At 44.0% G+C, this 22232-nt stretch overlaps 1 protein-coding gene across 1 annotated transcript in view; it reads left to right on the top strand.

Moving 5' to 3' along the window:
• LOC120063950 (semaphorin-5B-like) overlaps positions 1-13213 on the top strand; it is a 181388-nt gene extending 168175 nt beyond the window's left edge. The window contains exons 18-21 of the mRNA XM_039014259.1: positions 3756-3893; positions 6731-6775; positions 7518-7723; positions 9966-13213. Of these exons, the coding sequence (XP_038870187.1) occupies positions 3756-3893; positions 6731-6775; positions 7518-7723; positions 9966-10136 (560 nt within the window). The 3' untranslated portion in view covers positions 10137-13213. The remainder of the gene's footprint in view (positions 1-3755; positions 3894-6730; positions 6776-7517; positions 7724-9965) is intronic.
• Positions 13214-22232: the final 9019 nt, after the last annotated feature.

The raw sequence follows: 22232 nt of genomic DNA, 5'->3' as shown, positions 1-22232 counted from the left end.
TAACCGCCAAAACTATAGTTTGTTAGCAAGAAATTTGTGGAGTGGTTGAAAAACTAGTTTAATTGACTCCAACCTAAGTGTATGTAAACTTCTGACGTCAACTGTACATACATACATACATACATACATACATACATACATACATACATACATACATACATACATACATGCATACATGCATACATGCATACATACATGCATACATGCATACATATAAAGATAAATAAATACAGAAAAAAATGAAATACGAAGGCATTTGAACCCAGTCTGGCACAAAGAGAAGATTCATATGGGAGACAATCCTATACACAATCTATATACACACGCGACATTTACCACATAGAAGCTAAACATTGTTTTTTGCAATTTCATTATAGGTATCCCTTTGTCTTTTATTCCAGGCTTTATATAAATATTCCGCAAACGGAAATACACAATGGACAAAAAAACAATTCAGTTTCTCCTCATCACTCAGCCACATAATGCCAGGGTATATCTGGTGGTCTGTCTCCTCATCACTCAGCCACATAATGCCAGGGTATATCTGGTGGTCTGTCTCCTCATCACTCAGCCACATAATGCCAGGGTATATCTGGTGGTCTGTCTTCTCATCACTCAGCCACATTATGCCAGGGTATATCTGGTGGTCTGTCTCCTCATCACTCAGCCACATAATGCCAGGGTATATCGGGTGGTCTGTCTCCTCATCACTCAGCCACATAATGCCAGGGTATATCTGGTGGTCTGTCTCACCATCACTCAGCCACATAATGCCAGGGTATATCTGGTGGTCTGTCTCCTCATCACTCAGCCACATAATGCCAGGGTATATCGGGTGGTCTGTCTCCTCATCACTCAGCCACATAATGCCAGGGTATATCTGGTGGTCTGTCTCACCATCACTCAGCCACATAATGCCAGGGTATATCTGGTGGTCTGTCTCCTCATCACTCAGCCACATAATGCCAGGGTATATCTGGTGGTCTGTCTCCTCATCACTCAGCCACATAATGCCAGGGTATATCTGGTGGTCTATCTCCTCATCACTCAGCCACATAATGCCAGGGTATATCTGGTGGTCTGTCTCCTCATCACTCAGCCACATAATGCCAGGGTCTATCTGGTGGTCTGTTTCCTGATCACTCAGCCACATAATGCCAGGGTCTATCTGGTGTGCGTTCTGGAATAAGAACAGTTGTATATCGTGGTAGGAAGGGCAATAGAGGATCAAATTAGTTTAATTTTATATTTCTTAGTGGTCACAATAGTTGCATAGTCTTTCCTAATCAATGCATTGCAAGTCTATCGTGATAATTACTCCCTGATCAATACTGTGCCAGTCAGCACCTTGTTATGTCACTCCAGAGAAGGGTGTGAAAGAGGTGCATATTGGGAAATGGAGTTCCCATGCCTTTTCCCTGCTGTGCTGGGAGGCAGCCCAATTGTGTCTGATAGTGCACCTTGTTGACCAATAATGTGTGACGATAGGCCCTTGGCTCTGTGTAGTGTCTCTGTGTAGTGTCTCTGTTTCCTATTGGACTCTGTAATATGTATGAGTGTGAGCCAGCTATAGCTAATCCTGGACTGGGTAGAAAGTTACTCTCAGACATTCCTCTGAATTAGCCCACAGCCCTAATGAGAGACAAGACTAAATCTAATCTCTTGTATAAAAAGTTTAAAAAAAATCTGATTCCTATCCTAATCTTTATTTCCTGGAGTTTGCTGGCCAGTGTCACTATTTATTGTGTTCCTGCTGCGGCGTCCAGTGTGTGTGTCTGTGTATTTACGTGATTAACTATACTTGCAGGGACCAGAAGTCCCCACAAGAATAGTAAATGAAAACATTTTTACCAACTGGGGACATTTTGTTGGTCCCCACAAGGTCAAATGCTATTTTTAGGGGGTTCAGAGTTAAGGTTAGAATTAGTGTTAGGGTTAGAATTAGGTTTAGGTTAGGAGCTATGGTTAGTTTTAGGGTTAGGTTTAGGGTTAGGGTTAAGTTTTCCGGTTGAGGTTAAGGTTATGGTTAGGGTTAAGGTTAGGGTTAGGGTACGGGTTAGGGAAAAAAGGATTTTGAATTGGATTGATTTGTGTGTCCCCACAAAGTGTGTGTGTGTGTGTGCATGTGTGCATTCACTGAGACCGACCACAGTGTCAGGCAGAACAATGGGTTTTATCAATAGTCTTCTTCCTAAAGGCCAAACTGTCATTCATATTGAATTAGACCAGCTGTCAGTCAGTCAGTGGGAACTGAGGAGTTCGCCCTGATGGTAATTAAAGACAAGGAAGGGAATTGGTTTCTGTCTTTTACTTGGGTTGCGTCCCAAATGGCACACTATTCCCTGGTCAAAATATATAGGGAAGGCTTCCTGGGTGGCACAGCGGTCAAAAGCACAGCACCGCAGTGCTGAGGCACCACTACAGCCTGGGATTCGATCTGCAAGCTGACTCCGGTTGTCAGTCGAACTGTGGATCCTCCGACACATTGGTGCGGCTGACACTCGGGCTAAGAGAGCAGGGTGATAAGAAGTAGGAGGCCAGGTGGGTCATGTTTCAGAGGACGCATGACTCCACCTTCGCCTCTCCCGAGCCCAATGAGGAGTTTCAGAGATGAGCCAAGGGACCTAAATTCAGGGAGAAAATGCTTGTGGCCAGATCACCCTGAACACGCCTGTTCAGGGTCAGTCCTGGTTAGTACTGGGACTGGAGACCGCCTGGGAATACCAGGTGCCGTAAGTCTAAAAGAATAACAAATATATAGGAAACAGGGTGCCATCTGGGATGCAAACAACCCTTTTCATCTGGTTAATGTTCTCTTTTGACGTAGGGCTAACACTTCCCGTTAGCTAGCTAGCTAGCTGTCTGTATCTGTCTGTCTGTCTGTGTGTGCCTGCACGTGTGTTCACCTTCACATGTGTGCCCCTGCTTGTGTCCACAGTTTGCCATGCTAATGTCTTGTCCTCATCTGTCTCCTGCTTCGGTACATTTACCGACAGGCAGGACATTGGTCATCTATTCCCTACAGATGCAGTGAACCTCCAATTAGCCGAAAGACCTTGTATCTGTCAGTCCCCGGCCTATCTGATGGCCTTGTCAGAGATGGCTTGATTAAATAGATTGTGCTAACTAATGAAGGACAGGAGGGTGTGTGTGTGTGTCCATATTAGTACAGCCTCAAGAGTCGCAAGGACACCAACTTCCTATGACTCTGAGGCTGTCCTAATATGGATGCTGTACCGTGAGGGTTGTATTGTGTTGTTCTATGTAGACTGGTGTGGGGAGATCAGAGAGCACGAGGAGCAGCTTCGGCAGCCTGTGACTGAAAGGCTGACTGATAGGAGAGGTAAACAAAATGGCAGCCATCATTCATTGGGTGAATGGCTTTTGGCATCACGGGTTGGAAATGCGGGAGAGGGGGAGAGGGTCTTTCCTGTTTACTGTACACAGGCGCCTGTCGCCTGGGAAACATGGCTAACGCTTGGCTCTTGACGAAAACATCTCGGCTATGCACTAAACAAACTATGGGTTTGCTTTCTCAAAACAGTTTACCTCACAACCACTTGGGTCTGTTTGTATATGGCTAGGATTGTTAGGGTTGTTTGTGGCTGTGCTGTGGTGGGGCTAGTTTGTTTGTTTTCATGCGCTTGGGTGGTCAAGTTGGGTTCCAGGCATTTTAAGAATGCAGCGGTTACCTCAACTCAGAGTGAATCTTTGGTCATTTGTCTGTGTACTGACGTTCGTTTGTGTGTGCGCAGGTGGCTGGATGGCCTGGTCTCTGTGGTCAGCATGTGATGACGTAGGGCTGCAGGTACGCAGCCGGGTCTGTGGGGCTCAAGGCTCCGCCCCCTGTGTGGGAAACAGCACTGAGCACAGGGACTGCAACGAGATTCCAGGTGAGCCATACACACTTTCATCATATATGTCATCATCATTACCACCAACATCATCATCATAACCGTTATCATTTTCATCATCATCGCCATCGTTCATAATCATCACTATCATCATTATCATAACCGTTATCAGGATCATCATCCTGAGTATCGTCATCATTCATAATCATCACTATCATTATCATAACCGTTATCATGATCATCACCCTCATCATCGCCATCGTTCATAATCATCACTATCATCATCATCATAACCGTTATCATTTTCATCATCATCGCCATCGTTCATAATCATCACTATCATCATTATCATAACCGTTATCATGATCATCATCATCACCATTTTTTTATTTCGTTTTTTTATTTCACCTTTATTTAACCAGGTAGGCCAGTTGAGAACAAGTTCTCATTTACAACTGTGACATGGCCAAAATAAAGCAAAGCAGTGCGACACAAACAACACAGAGTTACACATGGAATAAACAAGCGTACAGTCAATAACACAATAGAAAAGTCTATATACTGTATAGTGTGTGCAAATGAAGTAAAATTAGTAAGGCAATAAATAGGCCATAGTGGCGAATAGGCCATAATGGCGGGCAGGTGCGGGCAGCGATCGGTTGAAGAGCATGAATTTAGTTTTACTTGCATTTAAGAGCAGTTGGAGGCCACGGAGGGAGAGTTGTATGGCATTGAAGTGCATCTGGAGGTTTGTTAACACAGTGTACAAAGAAGGGCCAGAAGTATACAGAATGGTGTCGTCTGCATAGAGGTGGATTAGAGAGAATCACCAGCAGCAAGAGCGACATCATTGATGTATACAGAGAAAAGAGTCGGCCCGAGAATTGAACCCTGTGGCACCCCCATAGAGGCTGCCAGAGGTCCGGACAACAGGCCCTCCGATTTGACACACTGAACTCTGTCTGAGAAGTAGTTGGTGAACCAGGCGAAGCAGTCATTTGAGAAACCAAGGTTGTTGAGTCTGCCGATAAGAATGCGGTGATAATCACTCTGAGATAATAACCACTCTGAGATAAGACGCATCATACACATAGGGACAGTTTCTTGGACACAGATTGACAGGGTCGAAAGCCTTGGCCAGGTCGATGAATACGGCTGCACAGTATTGTCTTTTATCGATGGCGGTTATGATATTGTTTAGGACCTTGAGCGTGGCTGAGGTGCACCCATGACCAGCTCGGAAACCAGATTGCATAGCAGAGAAGATACGGTGGGATTCGAAATGGTCGGTGATCTGTTTGTTAACCATCATTCATAATCATCGCTATCATCATTATCATAACCGTTATCATGATCATCATTATCGCCATCGTTCATAATCATCACTGTCATCATTATCATAACAGTTATCATGATCATCATCAGCGACATCGTTCATAATCATCACTATCATCATTATCATAACTGTTATTATGATCATCGCCATCGTTCAAAATTATCACTATCATTATCATAACTGTTATCATCATCATCATCCTTGTCATCACCTCCACCATTATCATAATCACTTTGAGATAATAACCACTCTGAGATAAGACGCATCATACACATAGGGACAGTTTCTTGGACACAGATTAAGTCTAATCCAATACAAAAAGCATGGATTATTGAAAGTGCTTTTTAGTCCATCCATGACAAGGCTTAATCTGTGTCTGGGAAACCGGCCCATACCCCCCCCCCCCCCCCCCCCCGCTGCTGCTTCTATGGACATTTGTTTAATTCACACCTGCAGTGTTGGAGCTCGGAGCTTAAGTATTTCACTGTACACGACAACTACTTCTGCGACCCTGTGCATGTGGCTACCTCAAACATCTAATCTAATCAAATTTCCCCCACCAGAATAAGATCTTCTATCTTAATTTGTGCTAATGAAGTCTACGTAAATCAGGCTTCTTAGAGTGCTCCTCTGATGAGGACCTTGTTAAGGCTGTTTCCTTTCTTTTACTTTTAACAGAGTAGTGATCTTTCTGTCCCTGGCTACCAGAGACAAGACAGATGCAATTAGCATCCCAAAAAGGCACCCTATACAGTGCACTACTTTTGACCAGAGCCCTATAGACGGGTTAGCGGTCAACATCACGAAAATGATGCGTGCGCTTCAAAGGCTGAGTGTTGTTATGGTTCTGGGTGGCCAGATAGCTAGCAACAATGACAAGAAATGGACATGTGGGACAAGAGCTCATTGTGTAACTATATTTATGTTTTCAATAAACATTGGAAACCAAATATAGTTGACGTGCTATCAACAATCTAATCCCACCCTATCTGTTTTTCTCCATTGTTTCGAAACAACCAACCCGTGTATGTGTCCTGGTCATGAGTATCCAACTATATAGGGAATAGGGTACTGTTTGGGACGCGGCCCAAATCACATCTAATTTCATTGCAATTTTGGAGGAGGCGTTGGAAATCGTAAGGTCACTGGGATGGCGTGTGACACTCGCTCAGGCGAAATTGCCCCAAAATGTAATCATAGGATGGCCACATCTCAATTAAAAACACACACCCTCCTCTTCCCCCCTCTCCCTCCTGATGACTGACTTTAAGTGTCTGTTAAACATCATAGAAGCTAGTCTACACAACAATCCCAACTGTCTGAAGTTTTCATTAGTGTTTCATGATGTATGTTTCTTTGTGTGTACTGTGTATACTGTGTGTACTGTTCTGTAAGTACCATCTACCAGTTCAAATCACAGTCTACTCTGAACCATTGGGTGGTTTCCAGATATTTCTGTGCATGGTAAGAATGTGCATGTGCTGGTAGCTGACTGTTTGTCTGTCTCTGCATGTATGTCTGTCTGTGTGTTGTGTTGCAGTGATTCTCCCTGCGTCTGGCTTTGATAAGGACCAGCAATGCAGAGGTAAGTGGATTAACAACCACCTGCAGTACGCGTGTGTGTGTGTGTGTGTGTGTGTGTGTGTGTGTGTGTGTGTGTGTGTGTGTGTGTGTGTGTGTGTGTGTGTGTGTGTGTGTGTGTGTGTGTGTGTGTGTGTGTGTGTGTGTGTGTGTGTGTGTTCCATGAATCCTTTCATTCAGTCAGCAGGAGGTAATAGGAGCGCTGTAGGTACCCCCCCCCCTTCTCCTCTTCCCCTCCTCTACTTTAATCTACCTTTAGGGGGGATGCCACCATGTCCGTTTTGAAACCATGGCGATGCTGCACAAGCCTTTGAACCAATCATCAGAAGTGGAATATGCATGAGGGGGGATGTCCATTATAATAAGGTGTAGGAACCATGCTGGGAAGGGTAATGGTTTCAAGGCTGTGCCGCCATGCCATTGGACAGCTTCCAGGTTTGACGGCAGGAGCACTGAGGAGGAGGAGCTTGATTCCATTGAATGAACCACCATTTTACTAGCCTGGTCCCCAATATGTTTGTGCTGTCTTGCCAACTCCTGAGGTCATTGTCACTAAGAGTTGGCAAGACAGCACAAACAGATATGTGACCAGGCTACCACTTTGCTGCAATACAATATGTGAAGGAGGATGAGGAAAGAAAGAGTTATGATGAGAGAACAAAAACGACAGATAACAGACACCGATAATTGAACGAGACATCATGACTGACCTCCTCCCATCTGTCTGCTTTGTTGTTTTTGCGCAGCATTCACCTCTCTGCACCTGATAGCCACAGGCGTGTCCTGTTTCCTGGGGGCGGGCCTTCTGTCCTTCCTGGTCTATGTGTACTGCCAGCGCTTCCACAAGCCCTCGCAGGAGTCTGCCGTCATACACCCAACCACACCCAACCACCTCAACTACAAAGGCAACACCACACCAAAGAACGAGAAGTACACGCCCATGGAGTTCAAGGTATTGTCACAGGTACAGTATACAAGGGTTGTCACTCACGCAGACACACACGGGGATAAATACACACACAGACATGCATATACACACACAACAGGCCTGACTCCTCTGCATGCAGACACGCGTGCATAGACACACACACATCCACTGTTGTTTTACTAACCTTGTGAGGACACACAATTGATTCCCATTCCAAATCCTACTTTTCCTAACCCTAGCCCTAACCATAACCCTGACCCTAACCTTAACCCCAAAACTTAACTTTAACCCTAAACCTAACCTTTAACTCCTAAACCTAATTCTAACCCTAACACTAATTCTAACCCTAACACTAATTCTAACCCTAACACTAATTCTAACCCTAACACTAATTCTAACCCTAACACTAATTCTAACACTAAACCCCCTGGAAATGGCCTTTGTCTTTGTGGGGGCTTGCAAAATGTCCCCAGTTGGTCAAAACAAAAATCTGTTTACTGTTCTTGTGGGGACTTCTGTTCCCCACAAGTATAATTAAACATGTCCACACACACACACACACACACAGACAAACATATACACACACAGACATATACACACACAGACATGCATGCACGATTGTCTGCGTAGCAAAGAGATGCTGTAACACCAGCCATTCATATGGCTTTGAGAAGATTTTCCTTATGTCGAGGGTTATTTCATTATATGAGGATGCGTAATGGTAAGAGCTCAGAACTCTTATCTGTCTTCACCTGGTTTCCTTACTCCATGGTGTCTTGTGTCTCTGCCTGCTCATAGCCTCAGTCCTTATTAATGGACCCCGTTGGGCTGTTATAGCCACTGACTCCCGCTGCTGTCTATAATGCTGGAACCATCATCTCTTGAGAAAACATTGAGGTTTGCTCAGCTATATTAAATTCAATAATAAATGTAAAGTCAAGCTGCACCTGCCTGCCCCACCTTTCCTCACTCTTGGACCTAACACCTGCGTGTGCCTATGAGCCACCTTCCGATCCCATCGATCCGTCCCACCGTGGCATTGCCCATCATACATACGCCAGGGTTAGCCTTAGGACCAAGGTCATGATCCACCTAGTATACATAGTTCCATATTATTTTGCCCCCTAATTAGTCAAGTACTGTGCTAGGACAGTCTATCTCAGATGATGGTTGGTGCTTCTCAGAAGGACACCTGATTGTTTTTCTAAAGCTGTCAGCCGCCAGCTGGCTGAGTGATGTGTTGTGGTGCAGTAGTTGAGGGTGGGTTCTAATACCTGTCACTGATGATCAGAGCCATACAGTGAGAGCAGAGGCTTAATAGAATAAGGATGGCTAGGCAGGTTTCATACCACAGGTAGCTAGCTAACTATTAGCCTGGCATCTTAACTGATTTTGCTATGTTTAACCTGTGAGCACAGCATTCAGTCTGGTTTAACCAGGTTAGCTAGCTAGAGCCACTCGCTCAACCTGAGAACTCCTGCTGTTATCATTGGTCTTTCTTCACAGGCCCTCACCGCCCTCCTCCAGGGCGTTTCAAAATGGCCGATGTTGTTGTGCATTTCACTGATTCTGTAACCCAATTACAGAGCAGCGTTTGGGCCCAGAGCTGTTAAGATAAATTACATTACTGAGCAGCCCTCCGTAGTGTTCCCTCCGTCGGCTTGTTGTGGCTTCTAGCCGCGGCAACCTGCCTGTAAAGTGCAAGAGCATTACATTAAGTGTGCGTCCCAAATGACACCCCATTGCCTATATAATGCACTACTTTCCAAATGGGCCCTGGTCAAAAGTAGTGCACTATAAAGATAAAAGGGTTCCATTTGGAATGTAACCTACAGTAAAAATGTATTTTGTGCTGTTTCCTCATTTAGAGGGACCTACTGTAATTTATTCATCCCTCTCATATTTGTTAATTGATTATGCTTGATTTATGGCTGATAAATCACATTTTGTTGAAGTTTTCTACCCTGCTTAAAGATGCACTTCCAGTACCCAGCACTGTAGCCCACTTTTCAACTTGTAAGAGTATAATATATGGATATTGCTCCTGTCTGAGTCATTGGTCAACTTAACCATCTGTTATGGTACTGTTATGAAACTCTTATGTCACTGTTATGACTGTTTTCTCTACTCTTCCCACCTCACCCAGACATACACTAACAGTATGTTACACTTTACTGAACAGTACGTACCTTTTACACCCGTCAGTGTTTTCTGTCTAAGTTTGTAGTCACTGTCATCTGTTATGATGTCCTCTCTCCTCTTCCAGACTCTGAACAAGAACAACCTGCTCCCAGACGAGAGGTCTAACTTCTACCCAACGCCCCTGCAGCAAACTAATGTTTACACTACCACCTACTACCCCACAGCGCTGAGCAAATATGACTACAACAGGCCTGACTCCTCCCCTTCCCCTTGCAGGACCTATAACCACAGCTAAGACACACACCCCAAGGACCCCAGCCCCACCTACCTACCCAGACTGAACTGAACTCCACCCCCATCGCCATGGTGACAAATGCCATGGTGACTGAACACAACCTAAGACCTGGATCTCATTTTTGCTCTCCTTTCCTTTATCCCATGGTATTGCCCAAATGGTGGGGGGTGTGTGTGTAAGGGTATACCTGGAACGTACTATCAGCACTCTAGGGGTGGATACAGTATGGATGCTGATGCCTCCCCTAGACTCACTAAGTAGAGCCAGGAACCTGATCATGATACTGGACATCACAGTGTCAACATAGTGCTTTGATGGAGAGCTGAATGAGGAACTCCATAAGACACTATAAGCTACAGTTTGGAGTTGGACAACGACTTATCCCTGTGGAACTTGACAACCTGAGCGCCTTACTGTAGGTGTTGTGTTGCTATTCAGAGAGGCTCGAGATACTCAAAATGGTCGCATCTTCTCCTCTCTGGTCTGTCTGATCACCTCTATGAATGAGTCTCTATGACACCAACATCCCCTCTATCTGCAGCATTTATCCCCATTATAAACTCAGAATTCTCCCAACAACAAATGCAGTTACCGAGAACAACCCAACCGGCGCATATCCTGGTGTCTGTCCTTGCTTCAGTGCTGGGGAACCAAAAAAAAAACTCAATTAATTCAAGAGATCAGGAGGTCAATATCAGTTCTATTGTGTTTGGAGGTGGATGGATGAATGCACTCAGCTCACCTCATCACATGACATGAGGAGGACAAGAACCTGGGACTTCAGCTCTGCCATGTTTTTGGGTGGTACTAGAGGACCAGGGGAACAGAGGCACATCCATGGATGGCAGCGTGTGATCGGTTATGGAAAAACACTACCTATATTGGTCCACACAGATACAGACATACTCATTGCTGGATAGACTGTAGTTTTAATCTGCTTATGTCCAAACAAGGCCCCACACTTCAGGCTGCCTAGCTGTGTTATGTAATGTATAGGTAGGCTTCCCAGGGAACGATCTGAACATGGGATAGAGAGCTGAGGTGTCTGACTGAGAGAGTTGGAATCAGTTGATGGGATACAGTTGATACAGCTTTGGTTGCCCCGGGTGCCTGTCTGTATGCAACAGAGGGGATAATGTGGGGTCAGATTCTATAAAGACTTCTAGAAGGGAATTCCCTTGTTTCTAGAAGGGAATGGATGCATTCTACTGAGTACTGTACCTACCTACTACCGCTCAGTGTGCAAAACTGGACTGCAACCGCATTTTGATATGATATCATACAAGCTAGGATAATAAACTAGTAGTGTGGCACCTTTTTTTAAGTTGTTTTTTTTTATGAGGGAGGTTATTTGTTTAATGCTAGAGAGAGAGAACAGTAGTATAGGAGGAAAAGTTTTATTTTACAAATAATAGCTGATTCACTTTTTAGTTTCTCATCAGTTTCACATCAGAAAATACATTATTTTTTAAATTTTTCAAAGCAGCTTAGTAGCCAATATGTATCTGACATATTTTACAAATAAGAACAAAAAAATAAAACACAGATTTATGTAGAAGCAAATATAAGTGACTGTAGCAAATATTAATGGATCCCTCTCTTAACATTGCTAAATCATGCTTAGAAATACTTTGGTATGAGATTAATGTTTTGCTTGTGTGTGTATGTTTGCTTGCTTCGTATGTGTATGCCTGTGAGCTTGAATGAGGAGAGGAACAGACAACTCTGTATGTATTTTGTACAATGTAAATGTAATGCTTTATTACATATGACTGTATATGACGGGATCTGTAAAGGACTATGTGCATTTTTTCACACATTATGATGATGGCACTGCTGATGTTCCGCTGGGTTTCTGTGTGTTCCACGTATAAGATGTTAATCATTGTAAGTTAAGGAGAGCTGCGCGGTTCTCATGGGGAAGCTTGGATCATAAAGGAATTTGAGAAACACAACTGAGCTATATTTTCTTATTATGCCTGATGTTATGCTAATTCAGCAGCGATGCTTCTAGTTCCTCTCATAGAAATAGAAGGATTTTATTCTATCATTTTAATTCTATAGTTCCGCTATATGCACGAGAGCTCTATCTGTACATAAGAGACAGCCTTCGATCTGCAGACCATTAATGACATCTAAAGGTTAGTATAATGTAAATGTATGTTATTGTATAGCTAACACTGTTTTTTGTTTTGTTTGTTTTGTTTGAAGCCTTATAGTTGTAAAAAAGTGCAGCAGCTATGTACACACCAACCATGGGGTTTGTAAGGGGATAGAGCTTGTCAATGTGACTGGTTGACTATGGCCTAGACATCTTTTCCAGGGATGTATTCATTCCACCAATTCTGTTGCAAAATGTTTCACAAACGGAATGAAACGAAGAGGGACATACATGAATTTGTCCAATAAAAACTCTTGTTTTGCTCTTTTTGCTTCCGTTTGGGTCTTAAACGGTTTCCGTAATGAATACACAACAGCTGTTTTGTTACTTTGTGCAGATGTACAGTTTGGCTACATCTTGTGTAGTATCTTAGAGTAACAAAGATAGCCTGTATTTTCAGAGGCACTCCTGCCAGTTTAATACAGAATCAATGTCACCACCACAATAAAAAATGTATAATTAAAAGCCCTACCTTAATAAAACATGTAAAACAAGAACGTGATACAGCAAATGTACAACAAAGAGTCATGTACAGTATTATCATAGTCCATTAGCTAGCTCAAATTAGATGTAATTCTGCTGTTTAGAGCACTTAAAGTAACACTTCCATCCTGTGGTTTTCCTTTTCCCCACATGCCTCACCCACGTTTCTTGGGTTTGTAATTGGCTCCCCCTAAATGGTGACTCCCTCTAGTTTGCTTCCCCTGGCCCTGTAGTCACTTTTGATTGGACAAACTGGATGTCACATTGTGGAGCTCTTTCCCCTGATTGGCTCGGTGCCCTTCTATGCAACTGACCTGGTGGTACTGTTAGATATGTGACGTAGACTGTAATCACTGCCTTTTAGACACTGTGAATTTTTTGGTACTCTATATTTTTGTATATTGTACATTATAAAGGATAATAAACCTTGATGCCAACATCACATGAGTCATTTGTGTGTGTGTGTGTGCATGTGTGTGCACATACTCCATCACATCACCCCAGTGCAGCACCAGACGGAAAGCTCTCTTCCTGGTGCCAGCTAAGCAGTCAAGAAGAGTGCCACATTGATCAGTGCCAGTGTCTCAATACAGGATATAATCCTGCTGAAACAGAATATTTTGCCACCCAATGCCTCTGTATGCAGATTACGCTATATGTACAGGTTTCACCTGATTGACAGCACATATCCATCACTATCATTTTAGACCTACACTAACTAGACATTTCCCTTAACCTGAAAGTATCCATGTACTGGAAGTAGCCTACAGTACTGTCCATGTCAGGCCTGACATTCATCTGATATGTCAGGAACTTCACCTCACTCATCCACAGAGAGAAAGTGAGTACAGCGCTGCTTCCTCATTTGACTGGAGTGCTCCCCTGGCCTGGCTGTGCCTCTCCATTACCCAGAGAAGCTCAAGCAGCTGAGAGTGGCTTTATTGATGAATGCAGCGGTTGCATTAATGAATCACCCCTTATCTGCTGAGATGGCTGACTGGCATGGACATGATGGAGTGATGGGCAAGCTGGATAACAGTTTTGAGGGTCACTATCCATCTACAGTAGTCTTGTCCTATGAACTAATGCTGCTGAGTACTGTCCTATAGGGATGGTTGGTGTGTGAGGTAACTATGATGATGATGAGGGTACGAGTCAGTGTCCTCTTGGCTGCAGAGCTGCAAGTTAGTATCAAAGTGTCCCAAGATCTCCTTGTTACTTCAGATGCACCACTGCTAACATCTTCAGGACTCTGCTTATTGGCTCCAGTATTTTACCATTAGCGGCAGAGCGCCAAGGCCCTCTGATGTGGCCTCATTGGACATCAAAAGGCTGGTTTGAGAAACATGGATCTTCAGGAATATGCTGGTTATTTGCTCCAGTACTTTAGCATTAGCTTAGTGTCGGTGCAACCCTCTGATGTACTTTACACAATGACCAGTAGGCCTAGCGGAGCTCAGATGTTCTACTTCTGTCTGTTGATGTTTACCAAGTGGAGGGCCGTGGTTGATTGTTTTGAAGTATTGCACCCCCGAAGGGAGGAAAGATGAAGAGTTGGACACAGTGTTTGTGTGTTTACATAACGGAGAAGATCACACAGCACAACAGATCTCTATGCCAGATGATGGCTCTCATCTCAACGTCTGGGGGTTCTGGAGTCTGTTGTCGTGTTCAGTGGCCGGTCACACACTCCACTGAGATCTCCGTCCTCTGATGAAAACTGGGAAATTGTTTGATTTGACGCAGAAGCTTACAATTAATCCACTAGCTAACTCATCTCTGCAGTGTACGATGGAACGTCAAAGGCACTGAAAGGGACACGATGGCATTTGAAATGTTATCAAAGAGTCTAGATTCTACTGAGGAGATATTGTGTGTACCTCCTCAGTAGAAAGACAATTATAAGGTCCCTTTATAGATCTGTAGACATTTGGGTTTTCACACTTTCAAACTGACCATTTCTTTATGAAAAGTATCAACACTTAAATCAGAGGCAAGTTGCAGTGATAACTTGGCTAATCTTTTGTTCAGCAACAACCTTTGTTGAAGCAGGCAGAGTTGTGGACCAGTAGAGGACCTGTAGTGGACCAATAAACAACACTAACCTTATAGGGGTAAAGTAAAGGTTGGAGGTAGAGTTGAGGTTAGGGTTAAGGTTGAGGCTAGGGTTAGGGTTGAGGCTAAGGTTAGGGTTGAGGCCAGGATTATGATTAAGGTTATGGTTAGGGATGAGGCTAGGGTTAGGGTTGAGGCTAGGGTTATGATTGGGGCTACGGTTAGGGTTAAGTTTGAGGTTAGGGTTATGATTGAGGCTAGGGTTAGGGTTGAGGCTAGGATTAGGCTTGAGGTTGGGGTTATGAATGAAGTTAGGGTTAGGTTTGAGGCTAGGGTTAGGCTTCAACCAGGATGCAGACATTCCCGGCTCAACCCTAACTCTAGCCATTATCCTCACTCTAACCCTAGCTTGATGTTAACTACCTGGGTTCAACCCTAGCCTCAACCCCAACCCTAACCCTAACCTTAGCCCTAACCTTAGCCCTAACCCTAGCCCTAACCTTAGCCCTTAACCCCAACCCTAACCTTAGCCCTAACCCTAGCCCTAACCTTAGCCCTTAACCCAAACCCTAACCTTAGCCCTAACCTTAGCCCTAACCCTAACCTTAGCCATAACCTTAGCCCTAACCCTAGCCAAACCTTAGCCCCACCCCTATCCCTAACCTTAGCCATAACCTTAGCCCTAACCTAGCCCTAACCCTAACCTTAGCCATAACCTTAGCCCTAACCTTAGCCCTAACCCTAACCTTAGCCCTAACCTTAGCCCTATTCCTAAACCTAACCTTAGCCATAGCATACCCCTAACCTTAGCCCTAACCTTATCCCTAGCCCTAAACCTAACCTTAGCCCAAACCTTAGCCCTAACCCTAATCACAATCTTAGCCCTAACCTTAGCCCTAACCTTAGCCCTAACCTTAGCTCTAACCTTATCCCTAACCATAGCCCTAACCCTAACCTTAGCCCTAACCTTAGCCCTAACCCTAACCTTAGCCCTAACCCTAACCTTAGCCCTAACCCTAACCTTAGCCCTAACCTTAGCCCTAACCCTATCCCTAACCCTAGCCCTAACCCTAGCCCTAACCTTAGCCCTAACCCCAGCCCTAACCTTAGCCCTAACCTTAGCCCTAACCTTAGCCCTAACCCTAACCCTAGCCCTAACCGTAGCCCTAACCTTAGCCCTAACCTTAGCCCTAACCCTATCCCTAACCCTAGCCCTAACCCTAGCCCTAACCTTAGCCCTAACACTATCCCTAACCCTAGCCCTAACCCTAGCCCAACCTTAGCCCAACCTTAGCCCTAACCCTAGCCCTAACCGTAGCCATAACCTTAGCCCTAACACTAGCCCTAACCCTAGCCCTAACCTTAGCCCTAACCTTAGCCCTAACACTAGCCCTAACCCTAGCCCTAACCTTAGCCCTAACACTATCCCTAACCTTAGCCCTAACCCTAGCCCTAACCGTAGCCCTAACCTTAGCCCTAACCCTATCCCTAACCCTAGCCCTAACCTTAGCCCTAACACTATCCCTAACACTATCCCTAACACTATCCCTAACACTATCCCTAACACTATCCCTAACCCTAGCCCTAACCATAGCCCAACCATAGCCCAAACCCTAGCCCTAACCGTAGCCCTAACCTTAGCCCTAACCTTAGCCCTAACCCTAGCCCTAACCCTAGCCCTAACCTTAGCCCTAACCTTAGCCCTAACCTTAGCCCTAACCCTAGCCCTAACCGTAGCCCTAACCTTAGCCCTAACCTTAGCCCTAACCCTAGCCCTAACCCTAGCCCTAACCTTAGCCCTAACCCTAGCCCAACCTTAGCCCTAACCCTAGCCCTAACCCTAGCCCTAACCCTAGCCCTAACCGTAGCCCTAACACTAGCCCTAACCTTAGCCCTAACACTAGCCCTAACCCTAGCCCTAGCCCTAACCTTAGCCCTAACACTATCCCTAACCTTAGCCCTAACCTTAGCCCTAACCCTAACCCTAGCCCTAACCCTAGCCCTAACCTTAGCCCTAACACTATCCCTAACCCTAGCCCTAACCATAGCCCAACCTTAGCCCAACCTTAGCCCGAACCCTAGCCCTAACCTTAGCCCTAACCCTAGCCCTAACCCTAGCCCTAACCGTAGCCCTAACCTTAGCCCTAACACTAGCCCTAACCCTAGCCCTAGCCCTAACCTTAGCCCTAACACTATCCCTAACCCTAACCTTAGCCCTAACCTTAGCCCTAACCTTAGCCCTAACACTATCCCTAGCCCTAACCCTAACCGTAGCCCTAACCTTAGCCCTAACAGTAGCCCTAACCCTAGCCCTAACCGTAGCCCTAACCTTAGCCCTAACACTAGCCCTAACCATAGGTGACCATATTCCAACCTCCATTAGCCAGAACAATATAGAATGGGTTAATGTTGTTCTTGGTTAAGGCTGACGGTGAGTGATGAGTGGGAGACAGAGAGAGGGCAGTGATGTAGGGTCTTCTCCTGTACATCGTCCTTCCCCAGTCCCTGCTAATGAAAGAGAGGGATGAAAGAGAGGAAACTAAATGCTGTTAAATCACCATGAGGCTCACATCTTTGAAAAGAAAACAAATATATAGCACCAGTCTCAAATTACACGCTAAAATCAATTCTAGAATATATATTTTTTTAAATCTAATTTATTAGGGACTCATTTGAGCACCTCCAGTTTATAGTTGTTCTGCATTGCTGAGCAAGAAGGCAGTGATGAAGCCATTCATTTGTGTATGATTCAATATACTTAAACACCTGCCAGGGGTTGTAAATGCTAATGCACATTTTAAGGAGAAGGTATATTGATGACTGGGCCTTAAACAAAAATGTTGATGATACTAAAACATTGATGGGGACATGTGCACATCTGAAGAGGGTAGGGAAAGGCACAGTATCACCTATCAATAGGGTCATACTGAATCAGAGGCCCAGTACACACTCAGGTTGTCAACTGATGTACAACGCATTTGACACACTGGTTGTGAAACTGATATTTTTGTGATACAGCAGTGTTACGTACGCCTCTTGGAGAGGGAACGCAACACCCTGCTACAACTCAACTCCCCGTGGAGTGAAAGAGGTATGGGACTGTAGGTGCGAGTAAGGATGACAAAGGTAGAGAATTTACCGTTTATTGGGAATTTATTCCTTCACACAGTAAATTTGGGGAAAAGGGGCTGAACAGAACCAAAGCAAAGAAAGTAAATGTCAAAGCCCCCCCCCCCCCTCCTATCTAACCTGCCTACCCACTACTTACCTAACTTAGCACCACCTGGTACGCTAACCAAAATACAGGGGGTGGTCCGCCCAGGTCTTACCTAGTGTGTATAGACAGTAAACACTACGGGTTATGAATGCCCGCAGGCCTCTTGCCTAAGCACTCCCTAGGTGCCTTCCCCTTCCCCCCTGGGAACAAATGAAACAGAATAATACAAACAATTTCTATAATCAAAAACACAGTCCTTTTGTCATAGACATACCTTAGTAGGACCGGCTACAAAATACTATACACAAACTATTTGAGCAACAACCAACACAAGATATCAAAGAAACTCTCTGAGCAACAACCAATACAGGATATAACAATAAGCTCTTTCTAAGAAACAACCAACACAGGACACACTAATCATTTCCTTCTGAGCAACAGAACATTGGCTTATATAGCTGGAGGAGTCTGTAATGGGATACAGCTGTATCCTGACGAGGGGGCGGGGTCAGCTCTCCAATCATCAATGGGGCCGACCAATCAGCTGCTTGGGGGAATCCAGGAAGCCATTTTCCTGAAACACACACATACAAACAAAACCACAACACAGGAACTGGGGAACGTAACAAGCAGAGAGTTTGTTTGCACAACCATTGTTCGGTGTATCTACAGAAAAACTCACTCTTGTTTCAGAACCGTTGTGCAAAATGTGTTGGACATTAGTTGTACAACCTGAGTGTGTACATAGCCACAAAGTAGCCTCTATCCCAGCTGTTCTAGGACTGGTCACGGTGTGATATCTGGCAGTACAATTCTATACAGAGAGTATTATTGTAAACCATAACACTTTAAAGGTACTACAGGAAGATATCCCCAACATTATATCCTCATCTTCTATTGAGCTTTTATAGGAAACAAGTCTTCTGTCCTAAAACCAGTAAGGTCTATATCCACCTTAGCAAAGACAACAACCTACTGAGGACATGAGAGGTAGTCTATACCAGGGTCCTGGCTGAGTTTTTTCCCTAGTATTACACAGCTGATTCAAATAACCAACTCATCATCAAGCTTTGATGATTTGAATCAGCTGTGTAGTGCTAGGACAAAACCAAAACGTGCACCCAGGTGGGGTGAGGGCCCAGGACCAAGTTTGGGAAACCCTGGTCTAGACAATGAAAGCCCAAATCCATACTTTATACTTTTCTCCCTCCTGTCACAAATGATAAAAAGAGTTAGGCCTAAATTCAATCAGATCAGGCGTTAACCAGTGATAGCAGACAACCGCATAGCGGATGCTTTGGTGGTGTCGGAGGTAGAACTGCATTGGAGCGTCACATCGGTGAGCCGCTGCTCTTGTGATCATTGTCACGAAGCCGCTCACCCCCCCACTCATGTTAGAAATTCAGAAGTAGAAAGTGTAGGCTATATAGAGACAATTATGCTCAAATTGAAAAATAAACTAAATAATGAGGATTTCTATGAGCCTAATGGAGGTGTAGATTACATCTCATGTTCCAGTGTTCAAACTTGTAAACAAGGCTGCATGGAATTTCTGTTAATGCGACTCTATGCAGCCAATGGCAATGTCCACTTTGGGTATAACGCCATGAGCCGCTTGTGGATTTGACAGCTCTAATGCAGTTCCACCTCCGACACCTCCAAAACAAATGCTATGTGGATGTCAGCTGAAGCGGATATGATTGAATAGAACTCTTACATCATAGCGTCGCTGTATTAACAGTTTTTCTCTGGACCTCTCAGGTTCGGATCGTTTGTTCTCTTCGACAGAGGCTAGTTACTATTCTCCAGTCATGACACACCTTGGTTTATATTTAATCCATTCTCACTGAGCTGAGAAATAGGCTTGCAGTTCCCCTACTCCCTGTCGGTGGTTTAATACGTTGAAACTAAACCCAAGCTTGGTAACATTTTGCAAATTGGTAAACCTGAATCATTTATACACAGAAATGCAAGGCCTGTTTTCAAAATGCACCACAAGCCTTTTTCTTCCCCCTTGTATTCATCTGAGGTTGGCGGTTATGAAAGGGGTACAGGCGAGTGCTTAGCCAACAAAAAAAGTATCTCGTGGTAGTGCATTCAACTTTTAGGAACAATAAAGCGGAAGCAAAAAGTAAGTGAAAATCAGTGTGTCAGGCCATATTCTAGGCTTTAAGCAATTTCCCTGTCCTTGTGTTTATTTAAAGCATTTTGCTACTGTGTCCCTAAAAAGCTTGCACACGAACACGATAGCAAACACACGCGCACACACACAACACACACACACAACACACAACACACACAACACACACACACACACCACACTCTATTTGAACCACCAGGTGTTGTTTGAAGTGATGTGTACTTATTTCTGCCCTCAAAACATCGACTACTTCTCTGTCATTTTTCTAAATGCATTTAGACAAACAGATGTGTACAACAATCCTTCTTTATGTTGAACAAGCCAACATCAACCAAACGCTCTCAGCATGGATTGCTGAATTTACATAAACACTTGAATTCAGTGAAAAACAATGAAATGCCTATATTGTCTAAAGTGCCTGAAAAGAACAATCAAATCAAAAGTGCTTACCATCTTATATTGTTCACAGTTGCCTACATAAACATCTGTTTTTCGCAGCAGCACCGTGACCTTTTTTTGTACATTACAGAGTGAAAGAACTTCTCACTGACATTTCAGAGCTGCTCAATCACATATTATACATAATGCTGCTGCTAGTCATGAAACATACAATATTTAAGTAAAGCTACTGTGCTGCAAAGGCCATACATACACGTGTTAACATTTCAGAACCCTTTTAACTTTCAAAGCCTTTCCACCATGTCATCATAATACTCCTACACTGTAAAAAATGTCCTATCATTTTTACAGTAGGTTACTGTGCATTTACAGTTGAATGCACTGACTGCAAGTTGCTCTGGAAAAAAAACACTTGCAAAGCACACTGCTGGGTATTATTCGAATGAGCTCCGCCCCCAAGCATGGCCGAACTTGATCAAAATACAAATAGTTTTAGGGCGGACCTCATTGTAATAATACCCAGCAGTGAGCTTTGCAATAATACATTTTTACATTTACATGTAATTTAGCAGACGCTGTTGTCCAGAGCATCTTAGTCAATGCATTAAACTAAGGTTGATTAAAAAATGTAAATATCACAGTTATAGATAAAACAAGTAAAACATTTCTGTAACAGTGACTGAGAATGTTGTTGTAGTTAAGGATACATTGGTCTACAAGGTATTTTGTATTTGTAATAAGATACCTTTTGATGTAACAAGATACTGTATCTTTTGATATATTAAGCAGACCACAGGGGAGTGCCATAATTGATTTCCAGGTCTAGGGTTCCCTTGTGGGTCTGCTTGCACCTCAGGGTGTTCTTCCTCCCCTCTGCAGATTCAGCTCCAATCCAGATCCCGGTTTCCAGCATCAGTCCCAGTACCAGACCACCAGACGAGAGACCAAACACCAGACCTTCCCCCAGAGTGAGCGGACCACAGGGAGTGCCACAATTGACCTCCGGGTCTAGGGCTCCCTTGTGTGTCTGGTTGGTATTTTAGGTAGTTTATTAGAATCCCCATTAGCTGTTGCAAAAGCAGCAGCTACTCATCCTGGGGTCCACACAAAACATGAAACATGACATAATACAGAACATTAATAGACAAGAACAGCTCAAGGACAGAACTGCATCAATAAAAAAAATACAAAAGGCACAAGTAGCCTACATCTCAATACATACACAAACTATCTTGGTCAAATAGGGGAGAGCCATTGTGCCGTGAGGTGTTGCTTTATCTGTTTTTTAAAAGCTGGTTTGCTCTTAATTTGATCAATATGAGATGGAACGGAGTTCCATGCAATAATGGCTCTATATAATACTGTACGCTTTCTTGAATTTGTTCTGGATTTGGGGACTGTGAAAAGATCCCTGGTGGCATGTCTGGTGGGGTAAGTGTGTGTCAGAGCTGTGTGTAAGTTGACTATGCAAAAATTTTGGAATTTTCAACACAATGTTTCGAATAAAAAGAAGAAGTGATGTTGAGTTGATCCTCAACTCTTAACCAAGGGAGACTGGCATGCATAGTATTTATATCAGCCCTCTGATTACAATGAAGAGCAAGAAGTGCAGCTCTGTTCTAGGCCAGCTGCAGCTTAACT

The sequence above is a fragment of the Salvelinus namaycush genome, chromosome 19 (assembly GCF_016432855.1).
Source record: "Salvelinus namaycush isolate Seneca chromosome 19, SaNama_1.0, whole genome shotgun sequence".
Lineage (NCBI taxonomy): Eukaryota > Metazoa > Chordata > Actinopteri > Salmoniformes > Salmonidae > Salvelinus > Salvelinus namaycush.
The sequence above is the reverse complement of the archived record's forward strand: the minus strand, read 5'-3'. Positions and strand labels throughout refer to the sequence as shown.